Source organism: Elephantulus edwardii, unplaced genomic scaffold (genome assembly GCF_000299155.1).
Source record: "Elephantulus edwardii isolate Elephantulus edwardi_28Jun2011 unplaced genomic scaffold, EleEdw1.0 scaffold00095, whole genome shotgun sequence".
Lineage (NCBI taxonomy): Eukaryota > Metazoa > Chordata > Mammalia > Macroscelidea > Macroscelididae > Elephantulus > Elephantulus edwardii.
In genome coordinates this window covers 12,678,727-12,692,253 of record NW_006399845.1, presented here as the reverse complement: position 1 = coordinate 12,692,253, position 13,527 = coordinate 12,678,727, and the positions used below count along the sequence as shown (strand labels likewise).

General features: G+C 39.1%; 1 protein-coding gene and 1 pseudogene across 1 annotated transcript; both read left to right on the top strand.

Moving 5' to 3' along the window:
• The first annotated feature begins 3,367 nt into the window (after window positions 1-3,367).
• On the top strand, window positions 3,368-3,946 carry LOC102876217 (60S ribosomal protein L9-like). Its single transcript, XM_006891235.1, has one exon. The coding sequence runs from the start codon at window positions 3,368-3,370 to the stop codon at window positions 3,944-3,946; it is 579 nt and encodes a 192-aa protein (XP_006891297.1).
• A 4,749-nt stretch (window positions 3,947-8,695) lies between these two features.
• On the top strand, window positions 8,696-9,146 carry LOC102870158 (annotated as a pseudogene).
• The last annotated feature ends 4,381 nt before the right edge of the window (window positions 9,147-13,527 follow it).

Below are 13,527 nucleotides of genomic sequence, written 5' to 3'. Positions count from 1 at the left end.
AATAGTGCAACAATGAATGAGTGGAAGCCCAAAATCTCTGTAAATGTTTATGGAAATTAATAAAATATAATTACAGGAAAAAAAAAAAAAGAAAACTTTAAGCCTGCAACTAATCAACAACATCATAAAGATAAAAAAACTGTCAACAACCTATACAGACACACGAGAAAGAGCCTAACATATACCAAGAAAAACATTGTATGTCAAGAAAACAGCAGGAAGCTGCAAACACTGAAAAAAAAAATCAAAATAAGCCTTCTCCTAAAAAAGTAGAGCATATTGCAGACCCAATTATTATCTCAGAGACAGGAAGGGAGAAGAAAATATTGAAACAAAGTTATATGAACAGTCACAGAAGAAGGTGCCAGAGACAGGGAGCCAGAAGAAATATATCAACGCAGAAGTATATGAACAATTACAAAAGATGGAAGAAAGAATTGAAACTATAGATAAAGAAGTGCAAGAACTTAAAAAAAAATCACAAGACAAAGAGGATACAGACAAAATAGTACTAGAAATAACAAATACATGAAAACACAATCTAGAATATCGAGACCAAAATAGCAGAATTATCTAACATTCTAGGGAGACAAAAAAGCAGAACAGAAAGATGGAACAGAGAGTCAGTGACCTAGAAGACAAGAACCTCAATAAGAATATACTAGAAGAAAAATCAGAGGGGAGATAGAATAAAAATGAAGAAAATGTTAGAATCATGTGGGATAGCATCAAAAGGAACACCATACATAAGATCAGAATTCTAGAGCGTAAGGTGGGCAGAGAAAGCACTGAGAAGATTATTGAATAAACACTAGAAGAAAACTTCCCAGGTAACAGAAAGAACGAGGAAATTCACATTCAAGAAGCTCAGTGAACATCAAATAGACTAGACTCAAAAATAAAAACATCAAGACATATTACAGCTAAAAATTCTCCAACATCAAAGATAAGGAAAGATCTACAAAGGAGAACCAATTAGATTGAATTCTGATTTCTCACAAGAAACTATAAGAGCAAAGAGACAATGGGATTGTATATACAAAAGGTCAGAAGAGAAGAACTGCCAGGGGAGGATCTTGTACTCAGCAAAGCTGTCTACCAAATATGAGGAAGAAATTAGGTCATTGGCAGAAAAGCAGGAACTTGTGAAAATAAGAAAAAATGGAGCAGATCATTTAAAAAAAAGTCCTGGCCCAGATAACACTACAGCTGAATTCTACCAAACATTCAGAGATGATCTACTGTCAATTCTACTCAAATTATTTTTTAAAAAATATCAAAACAAAGAACACTTCCAGAGATACTCTATGAAACAAACATAATCCTAGTATCAAAATCAAGACATTACCAAAAAAGAAAACCACAGACCAAGACATCTCATGAATACAGATACAAAAATCCTTGACAAAATCCACACCATCAAAAAAAACAAACATTCATCATGACCAAGTGGGATTCATAACAGCCACATGTGCCCGATGAAGAAAGGTTCAACATAAGAAAAACAACCAGTGTAATTCATAAGATTAATAAAGCAAAGAACAAGAACCACATAATCCTAGCAATTGATGCAGAAAAGGCCTCTGACAACATCTAACACCGCTTCTTAATTAAAACACTCAGCAAAATAGGAATAGAAGGGAATTTCTCCAACATAGTGAAAAGTATATAAAACCAAGAGTCAACATCATTCTCAATGGAGTAAAAGTATAGGCATTTCCCTTGTAAAGTGGGATCAGACAAGAATGCTCACTTTTACCACTCCTATTCAGCACTGTATTGAAAATAATTGATAAGGCAATATGACAAGGCAAAAAGAAGGGTCCAGATGAGTGAAATGGGGTAAAACTGTCACTATATGCAGACAATATGAGAGAACATAGAAAACCACAAGGACTCAACAAAAAACCTTTTAGTCCTTATAGACCAATTTAGTAGAGTGGTAGGATACAAGATCAAAATACAAAAAAGCAGTGGGATTCCTCCACAATAACAAAGAGGACTCAGAGAAGGAAACTAAGAAAGTAGTATCATTTATAACAGCCAACCACAAATTGAGGTATTTTGGAATAAACTTAACTAGATACACAAAAGACCTTTACAAAGAAAACTACAAAATGGTATTGGTGAAAAAATAAGAGATCTATCTAAATGGGAAAATGTTCCCTGTTCATGCATAGGAAGAATCAATATAGTGAACATGACAATCCTACCAAAAGCAATCTACATGTTTAATGTAATCCCAATACAGATACCAAGTTCCTTTTTCAGACAAATAAAAAAGGCAATTGTTAGGTTTATTTGTAAAGAAAAGAGACTCCAAAGAAGCAAAGCACTTCCGAACTCAAAGCATACTATACAATTGTAGCAACCAAAACAGCATGGCTCTGGTACAATGACAGCCACATAGGCCAGTGGAACAAAATCAAGAACCCAAAAATTAATCCATGTGGCATCAGGATTGGTGGAAGAGTCATCAACAACCTACGTTATGCAGATGACACAACCCTGCCGGCTGAAACTGAGGAGGACCTGAAGTGCTTGCTGCAGAAGGACTGCAGCCTTCAGTACGGATTGAAGCTCAATATCAAGAAAACAAAGATTCTCTCCACTGGGCCAATCGGCAGCATCAGTATGGATGGTGAAGACATTGAGATAGTTAACAACTTTAGTTTACTTGGTTCCACAGTCAACACTCTTGGTAACAGCAGCCAGGAAATCAAGAGACGAATTGCATTGGGAAAGTCGGCTGTGAGGGACCTCTCAAGTGTACTGAAGAGCAATGACATCAGGCTGGAGACTAAGGTGTGCCTGATCCAGGCTATAGTCTTCGCAATTAAGTGCTATGCATCAGAGAGTTGGACAGTGAATAGAAATGACAGAAATAGAATTGATGCCTTTGAACTGTAGTGCTGGAGAAGAGTGCTGAAAATACCATGGACTGCTAGGAGAACAAACAGATTTGTCCTGGAGAAGGTGAAGCCGGAATGCTCCTTGGAATCAAGGATTCTGAAGCTTCGTCTGACATACTTTGGGCATGTTGCAAGGAGGGAATGGTCCTTGGAGAGGGACATCATGTTTGGGAGAGTGGAGAGACGGCGCAGGACAGAAGACTCTTGATGAGATGGATCCATTCTGTGACTGGAGTGGTGGGAATGAATGCGTTTGAGATGGCTAGGTTGGCACAGGATAGAACAGAGTTTAGGGCTCTCGTACATAGGGTCGCTATGAGTCGCAAGCGACTCGATGGCACTTAACAACAACAACATCAAAACTTCTTCCATATATAGGGTGAAAAGGAAATGCAATCTCAGGTAAGGGTCTCATAATGAAAGTTTACAAGATCCTAACCACATTAGCTGCCAGAATGAAGACCATTCTCAGCAACCAGACTGTCGACATTCCAGAGAATGTCGACATTGCTCTGAAGGGCCACACAGTTATCGTGAAAGGCCCGCGGGGAACCTTGTGGAGGGACTGCAATCACATCAATGTAGAGCTCAGTCTCCTCGGAAGGAAAAAGAGGAGGCTTCGTGTTGACAAATGGTGGGGAAACAGGAAGGAACTGGCTACTGTTCGCACCATCTGTAGCCATGTACAGAACATGATCAAGGGTGTTACACTGGGCTTTCGTTACAAGATGAGGTCTGTGTATGCTCATTTCCCCATCAACGTTGTGATTCAAGAGAGTGGATCTCTGGTTGAAATTAGAAACTTCTTGGGTGAAAAATACATTCGGAGAGTTCGAATGAGACCAGGTGTTGCTTGTTCGGTATCTCAGGCCCAGAAAGATGAGTTAATTCTCGAAGGAAATGACAATGAACTTGTATCAAATTCAGCTGCTTTGATTCAGCAAGCTACAACAGTTAAAAACAAGGATATCCGAAAATTTTTGGATGGAATCTCTGTCTCCGAAAAAGGAACTGTCCAGCAGGCTGATGAGTAGGCTAGGAGTTTTCCAGCTACAGAAATGAGGCCGGTCAAATCATATGAATCTGATTTCAAAATGGATCTGATTCGTGTAATAAAATTCTACTAATTTGAAAAAAAAAAAAAAGAAAGTTTACAAAATCCTACAAGGCCTTCACTAGGAAAGACCAATAACCCAATTGCAAAATGGGCAAAAGACAAGGAAAAACGTTCCACAGAGGAAGACCTAGCCAACAGACACATGAAGAAATGCTCAACATCACTAACATTAGAGATGTAAATCAAAACCACAATGAGACACAAGTAGCAAGCTGATTTACCGAATACTGGCAATGGCAAAGTTTAACAGGATAGCAAGCAATAAATGTTGGAAAGGATGCAGAGAGGTTGAAATTGTCCTACACCTATTGGTGGAATTGTAAAATGTACAACCACTCTGCAAGGCAGTTTGGTATTTCCTCAAAAAGGCTGACATAGAAATTCAATATGACCCAGATATACCACTGCTAGGAATATACCCCAAGGAAAAGAGAACTGAGACACAATGGAGATTTGTACACTGATATTCACACCAGCATTATTCATAATAGCAAGAAAATGGAAACAGCCCAAATGTCCATCAACAGACCAATGGATAAAGAAACTGTGGTACATTCACACACATGGAATACTCAAGAGCAACATTTCAAAAAATACTATCTAGCATGGAAGAGGCTAGAGACATTGAGTGAACTAACTCAGTCCCATAAGGACAAATACTACATAAAACCATTATTGTAAAAGTATAAGGTAACTAGTAAGATGCATATAAAAGTCCAAAGGGTGAAGAAAAAGGAAGAGGGCAGAAGAGCTGAGGGTGGGGAGGGGAGGAAATCACAGGATCCTAGAGTTTGGTGGGTGGAGGGAGAAAGTAAAGGAATTAGCTAAGATCCAGCGGGGACCTTAAAACACAGAGTGATAATGGGCATTGATCAATGGTGCTGACTTTTATAAAACACAATGCAGGATCATATGAAACACAATGTGAATGAAGAAATAGGAATGTGTGGTACACCATGTATATGAATGAAACACAATGCATAAGAATTTTATATGCAAAACAATATAATTTTTTAAGTATTATTTAAAAAAACAAAAAACAAATCAGAGTACAGCCACTGTTCCTTAACAGTTAGGCTTAGTCTCACATACTTTGAGCATATTGTCATGGCAGGTCAGTCCATGGAGAAGGACATCATTCTTGTAAACATAGAGAATCAGCAAAGAGATGACTCTCAAGATGAAACCACACAGTGATGACAACATTGGGCTTAACTAAGCACAACAGAGATTGTGAGGCTCAGACAAGGTCTCAGTCTGCTGAACACAGGATCACTATGAAGTGGAGTAGACTCCATGGCAGCTAACAACAACAATAATGGCAACAGTTTAATCATTTCTTTGTCTATCTGGATGCCTTTTATTTCCTTTTCTTGTTGTATTGCCCTAGCAAGCACTTCCAAAACAATATTGAAAAGAAGTAGTGACAGTGGGAATCTTTGGTCCCTGTTTGCAAGGAAAATGTTTTTAGTCCTTCTCCATTGAGAATTATGTTGGCTCTTGGTTTTGCATATATACTTTTCACTATGTTGTGGAAATTTCCCTCTATTCCAATTTTGCTGAGTGTCTTTATCAGGAAGAGCTGTTGGACTTTGTCAAATACCTTTTCTGCATTAATTGCTAAGATCATATGGTTCTTGTTATTTACTTTGTTAATATAGTGAATTACATTGATTTTTTTCTTATGTTGAACCATCCCTGCATACCTGTTATGAATCCCACCTAGTCATGATGAATTTTATTTTTTATGTGCTTTTGGATTCTATTCCCTAGGATTTTGTTAAGAATTTTTGCATCTATATTCATCAGAGATATTGGTCTGTAGTTTTCTTTCTTGTAAATCTTTGCCTGGTTTTGGTATTAGAGTTATGCTTGCTTCATAGAATGACGCTGGAAGTGTTCCTTATTTTTCAATTTTTTAAATAATTTAAGTAGAACGGGTGCTAAATCCTCTCTGAATGTTTGGTAAAATTTAGCTATGAAGCCATCTGGTCCAGGACTCTTCTTATGGGGAAGTCTTTTTATGACTTTTTCCATTTCTTCTCTTGTGGTGGGTCTGTTCAGGTGTTTTATATCTGTCCTTGTGTACACAGAAAACCCCAGTGACTCAACAAGAAAATGGTTAGAGTTAACAGGCCAATTTAGTAGAGTGGCAGGATATGAGATCAATATCCAAAAAATCAATAGGATTCCTCTACAGTAACAAAGAGAACTCAGAGATGGAAATAAGAAAGCAATACTATTTACAATAGCCAACCACAAATTGAGATACTTGGGAGTGAACGTAACTCGAGATACAAGAGACCTATACAAAGAAAACTACAGAGCATTTCTGAAAGACACAATAAAAGAATTAAAGAAATGGAAAATTGTGCCCTGTTCATGGATAGGAAGACTCAAAATGGTGAAAATTACAATCCTACCAAAAGCAATCTACATGTTCAATGCAATCCGAATCCAAATTCATTTTTCAAGGAGACTGAAAGGGAAATTATCAAATTTATTTGGAGAGGCAAGAGACCCCAAATAAGCAAAACACTTTTGAGAAACAAAAATGAGAATGGAGGCATAGCACTCCCTGACCTCAAAACCTACTACACAGCAGTGGTAACCAAAACAGCATGGTACTGGTACAATGACAGGCACATTGACTAATGGAACAGAACTGAGAACTCAGAAATAGACCCAGCTATTTATGGTCAACTGATATTTGACATGGAAATCAAAGCTATCAAATGGGGAAATGATAACCTCTTCAACAAATGGTGCTAGCAAAACTGGGCTTCGACCTGCAGAAAGCTGAAACAGAATCCACACCTCACACCATACACAAAATCAACTCAAGGTGGATCAGAGAACTGGGAGTAAAGCCCCAAACCATAACGTTCTTAAGAAACAAACTGGGATCAAGCTTAGAAGCGCTAGTCCAAGGTACAAAGAGACTGTCAAATACAACCAGAAATGCACAATCTAGAGAGGATAAAATTGATGCATGGGACCTTCTAAAAATTAAATCTCTATGCACTTCAAAAACTTTTTCCAACAGGGTGAAAAGAAAATCTTCAGACTGGGAACAAACATTTGGTAATACCATCTCAGACAAGAGTCTTATAACAAAAGTTTACAGAATACTCCTGGGCCTCCACAAGAAAAAGATTGATAACCCAATTACAAAATGGGCAAAAGACATGGAAAGAATTTTCACAGAGGACGATATTTGAATGACAAACAGACACATGAAGAAATGCACCAAATCACTGGCAAAAAGAGATATGCAAATCAAAACCACAATAAGGTACCATCCCACTCCAGTAAGAGTGGCAAAGTTTAACAGGGCAGCAAGTATTAGATGTTGGAGAGGATGTGGTGAGAAAGGAACTCTTATACATTGTTTCTGGATTGTAAAATGGAACAACCATTCTGGAAGGCAGTTTGGCACTTCCTTAAAAAGCTGAACATATATTCCAGCTGCTGGAGGAGGAAGGCTACAAAGGCTTTGTGGGCTGCGAGTACTGACCCCAGGGTGAGGTATGAGATGAGGGGTGGCAGGAGGTGCCAGGTTTGACCCTGGGAAAGGAGCCCTGAAGGGATGAGTACTGGACAGGGGCTATTTTTCTCCTCCTGAGTTGATATGCTGCTGTATCCCACCTCCCTCAGGAGACAATGTAGAGGGCTTGACATGGCTACGTTCCAATTGGGATAGGTGAGGTCACCCGAAGGCTGGCCTAGGAGGTGCTGCATGCTGCTCATGTGCCGCTGGGGCAGTGAATATCCCATGTCTTCTCTGAATTAAAGACAACTTGCTGAGTGTTTAAAAAAAAAAGCTGAACATAGAAATTACATATGACCCAGCTATTCCACGACTTGGAATATACCCTGAGAAAATGAGAACTGAGGCACAAACTGAGGTTTGTACACCAGTATTCACAGCAGCATTATTCAGCATCACAAGAACATAAAAACCGACCAAATGTCCAACCACAACAAATGGATTGAGAGATATGGTACATTCAAACAATGGAATGCTATGCAGGACGCAGGAGCAATAGCTTTGTAAATAATTACCTAACTTTGGAGGGACTGGAGAGCATTCTGCTCAGTCCCACCAGGGTAAATATTGTATAAGACCATTATTATAGAATGAGTATAAGGATCCAGGAGGGGTGGGAAAGGCTGGAAGCAGAGGATGTGGATGTGCACGGGGAAGAGGGGATTAATCATTGGATTGTAAAATTTGATGGGGGGGGTGAGGGAAATTAAAACAATTTGTTCAAATTTGTACTAGAATTTTGTAAATAAACTAATGAAAAGGAAAAACCCCAACAATAATGGATTTTACGAGGCAGCTAAACATATGAGAGGAGTTTGTCCATCCTTCTCCCACAGAGTAGATGGTGGCCTCAAACTGTGTACCTTTGGGATTGCAATGCAGTTTCTTGCCACTAGGCCACCAGAGCTCCCTAACAACAACAAGGATAGCAAAATAATAATATTATTCTCCAATGTATGTCACCTGCCTTTTTTGCTGTAACTGACAAACTGAGGAATGCAAAAGTCATCTTGAAAAAAGAAAAAAAAAGTTGAAGACCTCACATATCCTGATAGCAACTTATACAGTATTATAAAAAAGATGGATGAGGGTCTTCTTTTCGTGTAAGCGAAGAAAATGCCGTCAAGACTGAGGAAGACCCGCAAACGTCGGGGCCACGTGAGCCATGGCCACGGCCGCATCGGGAAGCACCGGAAGCACCCCGGAGGCCGAGGTAATGCTGGTGGTTTGCATCACCACAGGATCAACTTTGACAAATACCATCCAGGTTATTTTGGGAAGGTTGGTATGAGACATTACCACCTGAAGCGGAATCAGAGCTTCTGCCCAACTGTTAACCTTGACAAATTATGGACTTTGGTCAGTGAGCAGACAAGGATAAATGCTGCAAAAAACAAGACTGGAGCTGCTCCGATCATTGATGTGGTTCGATCGGGTTACTACAAAGTCTTGGGGAAGGGAAAGCTCCCGAAGCAACCAGTCATTCATTGTAAAGGCCAAATTCTTCAGCAGAAGAGCTAAGGAGAAGATTAAGGGGGTTGGGGGGGCCTGTGTCCTGGTGGCTTGAGGCTGTGTTAATTACATGGAGGTTGGTTAATTAAATGTTTTCTCCTTAAGATCTGATCTTTTGTGGCATCTATACCTACACCTCTCCTCCTGCAGCTAATGCTGAGCAGCATCAGGATCTCTTAAGCATGGGGACCCGTTTCCCTGCTGATGGAGATGCATTAGCACTTCAGAGGTTTGAGTCATGAGCTAATAAAACACTTGGATTTATAAAGTGGGGGGGTGGGAAGAAAAAAAAAGATGGGTGTATATATGAGTGGATTAGAAGTTCAGAAATAAATCCCTACATTTATGGTAAATTATTTTCATCAAGGATGCCAAGACAAGTCAATGTGGGAAAGAATAGTCTTCTCAATAAATGGTACTCAGAGAGGAAAAAAAATAAGGTTGGATAGTTCTCCTCATTTTCAATATAATCTGCCAAAAACTAGATCACAACTAATCATATTAAAATTACATTTCTAATAGAGACTACAACAACAACACCAAGGAAGGGTCCAGAGCACTGAACTCCTAAGTAGCACAGTTAAGCCCTAGACTACTATGGGTTGCAGGTTCAAACCCATCCAGACACTCCCCAGAAACCAGGCCTGGTGACCTGCTTCTCAAAGGTCAGAGCCTGGAAAGCCCCTTGGAGCACACACAGGGTTGCCATAAGTCAGAATCAAATCAGTGGCAACTAACAACATCACCCAGTTTATATAAATAACTCTTAACAACACAAAAAGAATCCAACTTTAAAATGGCCAAAAGAGCTTGATAGATATTAATATAAAATAAGCACATGAAAACACTTTTTCATTATCATTAGTGGTTCAACAACAACTCATTGCTATTAAGCCTGAACCAATTTATAGCTGATCCTTCCACTGGTTTTCCAAGTCTATAAATCACCCAGGAAAAGACTGTCCATCTTTCTACTACAGAGGTCAAACAGACTATATATACATACACACACACACACATATATATATATATATATATACAGGTATACCACAGAGTTGTTGCTAGTTCACTTCCAGACCACTGTGACAAAGAAAATAGCACAAAAAAGTTCCATAATTTTTTGTTTCTAAATGCATATAAAAGTTATTTTACATTATAGTTTATTAGTATTCAACATCATCATGCAACAGCTTGAAACATTTTGAAAATTACCAAATCATGACAGACACACAAAGCTATTAGAAAAATGGTGAAGGATTTGCCCAACTCAGAGTTGCCATAAACCTTCAAATTTGTACTTTAAAAAAAAAAAAGGAAGCAACAATCTCAGAAGCACAATATAATAAAATATGCCTAGAGGTAGAAGGATAGGTACTAAATATAAATATAAATATATGTTGTTGTTGTTGTTGATTCCCTTTGAGTAGAGCACGACTCATAGTGACCCTATGAACCAAAGGCCTGAAAGCCCCTCTACTATCAACATTTATCAGCAATGTATAGTGACCCTATGTACGGCAGCTCTGAACCCTTCCCTATCCTAAGCCAGTCTCACTAATTTTGACACACCAACCCCTGTTGCCCCAGTCACTGTATCAATCCACCTTATCTGGGGTCTTCCTCTCCTGTTCTGCCCATCCACATTTCCAAGCATGATGTCTTTGTCCAAGGACAGCTCTCTCCTGGCCACGTGTCCAAAGTAAGTGAGGCAGAGCATCAAAATTCTACCCTCCAAGGAGAGATTTGGCTTCACCCTCTTCAAGACAGGCCTATTTGTTTTCTTGGCAGTTCATGGTATGTTCAAGACTCTTCTCCAGCACCACAACTCAAAAGCATCTATTCTTCTGTCATCTTTACTCACTGTCCAAACCTCTGAAGCAAAATAAGTAATTGAGAAGACTATAGCCTGGATTAGGCACACCTTTGTATCTAGACTGACATCGTTGCTCTTCAGCATGCTGGAGAGATGACAAAAGATGGACAACAGCGTGAGAGACCAGTCAAAGTGTGTAGTGCAAGGCATCACAGAAGTGACTGGTGATCATATTGAGGGGTGGCTGGTAAAGGGAGGGTTTGACCAGGTAGCTGGGTGTGCAAGGGATGTAGCAGGGTGTAGCAGGGAAAGGCTAGAGACAAGTCACATGTGCTGGTGGTTGGGGAGTGGGCAGTGAATGTATTGGTTATTTCTGTAAGGAAGTGTCTTTCATCTGGTAGGTAGAAATGCTTGTCTGTCAGATATTCTTCTAACAGTGAATATCCAAATTCAAACTAGGTAAAAGGATTGGCCATCCACTTCTGAAATATAACTGGCCTTTGAAAACCCTATGGATAGCAGAGCACACTTAAGAGTAGAGATAATGGCAAATGAAGTTGAGCCCTCAAGTTTGGGAACACAAAGGAGGAGAAATAGTTTTAAGAAGAAATTAAAAATTGGCAGGTACAATGTGAGAAGCATGAATGTAGGAAAATTGGACATTGTAAAGAAAGAAATGTGATGCATAAATATTGACATAGTGGGTATTAGTGAAATGAGATGGATGGCATGGGACATTTTTAATCCCATGATCATATGATCTATTATGCTGGAGATGAAAAGGTGAGAAAAACGGGGTCATTCTCATAGTTAAAAAGGCTATTTTTAGTTCCATCTTGAAATTTTTTAGTTCCATCTTGAAATACAATTTTGTGAGTGACAGGATAATATCCGTACACATACAAGGAAGACCTGTTAATACCACTATCATTCAAATTTATATGACTACAACCAGAGCCAAAGAAAAGGAAATAGATGAGTTCTATCAACTGATGCAGTAAGAAATAGACAGAACATGTAACCAGTATGCATTAATAATAATGAAGGACTGGAATGCAAAAGTTGGGAACTAAGAAGAAGCATCAGTAGTCGGAAAATAGGGACTTGGTGATACAAAGGAGGCTGAGGAGAGAACGATAGAATTCAATAAATCAATGATTTATCCATAGCAAATACCTTTTATAAGAAACATAAACACAGGTTATACAGATGGATTTCACCTAATGGGATGCACAGCAATCAGACTGATTACATCTGTGGAAGGAACCATTGCAGAAGTTTAATATCAGCAGTGAAAACTAGGCCAGGTGCTGACTGTGGAAAAGACCATCAATTGCTCACGTACAAGTTCAAATTAAAGCTAAAGAAGGTTAAGTCATATCCACAGGAATCAAACTTTGACCTTGAGTCTATCTCCCATGATTTTAAAAACTAACTCAGGGATAGGTTTGAGGCCTTGAACACTAAAATAAATAAATAAATACACACACACACACACACACACACACAACACAATAAATATATATTTATTTATATACACAGATACAGAAAAATGTATGGTTCCACAATAAACATTCTTGGCACCAGCAGCCAGGAAATTAAAAGAAGAATTGCATTGGAAAAGTCTGCTGTCAGAGACCTGCATCAGAAAGCTGGACAATGACTAGGAATGATAGAAAGAGAATTGATGCCTTTGAGCTGTGGTGCTGGAAAATAATATTGAGTATACCATGGACTGTTCAGCATTTCTTAAGCTCCAGGAACTGAAGAACAAATTAAAACCTTGAGTTGCTATAATCAAGGATGCTTTAGGCAGAATATTAAATGATCCAGGAGGTATCAAAAGAAGATGGAAAGAATATACTGAGTCATTGTATCGAAAGGAATTGGCAGACACAGAAGAATTTAAGGAACCAGCATATAAGCAAGAGCCTATGGCGATGAAGGAAGACGTTCAAGCTGCTTTGAAAGAAATAAGGCCCCAGGAATAGATGGTATACCAATTGACATATTTCAGCTAACAGATGCTGCCCTGGACATGCTCACCAAGTTGTGTCAAGAAATCTGGAGAACAACCATTTGGCCAACTGACTGGAAAAGATCTATATTTGTTCCCATTCCAAAGAAAGGTGACCCAACAGAGTGTGGAAACTATAGAACAATATCATTGATTTCACATGCAAGCAAGATTCTGCTGAAGATTATCCAAAAACGACTGGAACAGCACATCAGCAGAGAATTGCCAGAAGTCCAGGCTGGGTTTAGAAGGGGTCGTGGTACTAGGGATATTGTAGCTAATGTTAGATGGATCTTGGCTGAAAGCAGGGAGCACCAGAGGAATGTCTATCTGTGCTTCATTGATTATGCAAAGGCGTTTGACTGTGTGGATCATAACAAACTGTGGCTGACTTTGAGAAGAATGGGAATCCCAGAACAGTTGATCGTGCTAATGCGAACTTATACTTGAACCAAGAGGCAGTTGTCGGAACAGAGCAAGGAAACACTGCATGGCTCAAAATCAGGAAGGGCGTACACCAGGGATGTGTCCTGTCTCCATACCTTTTCAGCCTGTATGCAGAAACACCAGGGATGTGTCCTGTCTCCATACCTTTTCAACCTGTAT

Coding starts and splice junctions, on each gene's coding strand:
- LOC102876217 (XM_006891235.1), top strand. CDS start 3,368: ATGAAGACCATTCTCAGCAACCAGACTGTCGACATTCCAGAGAATGTC.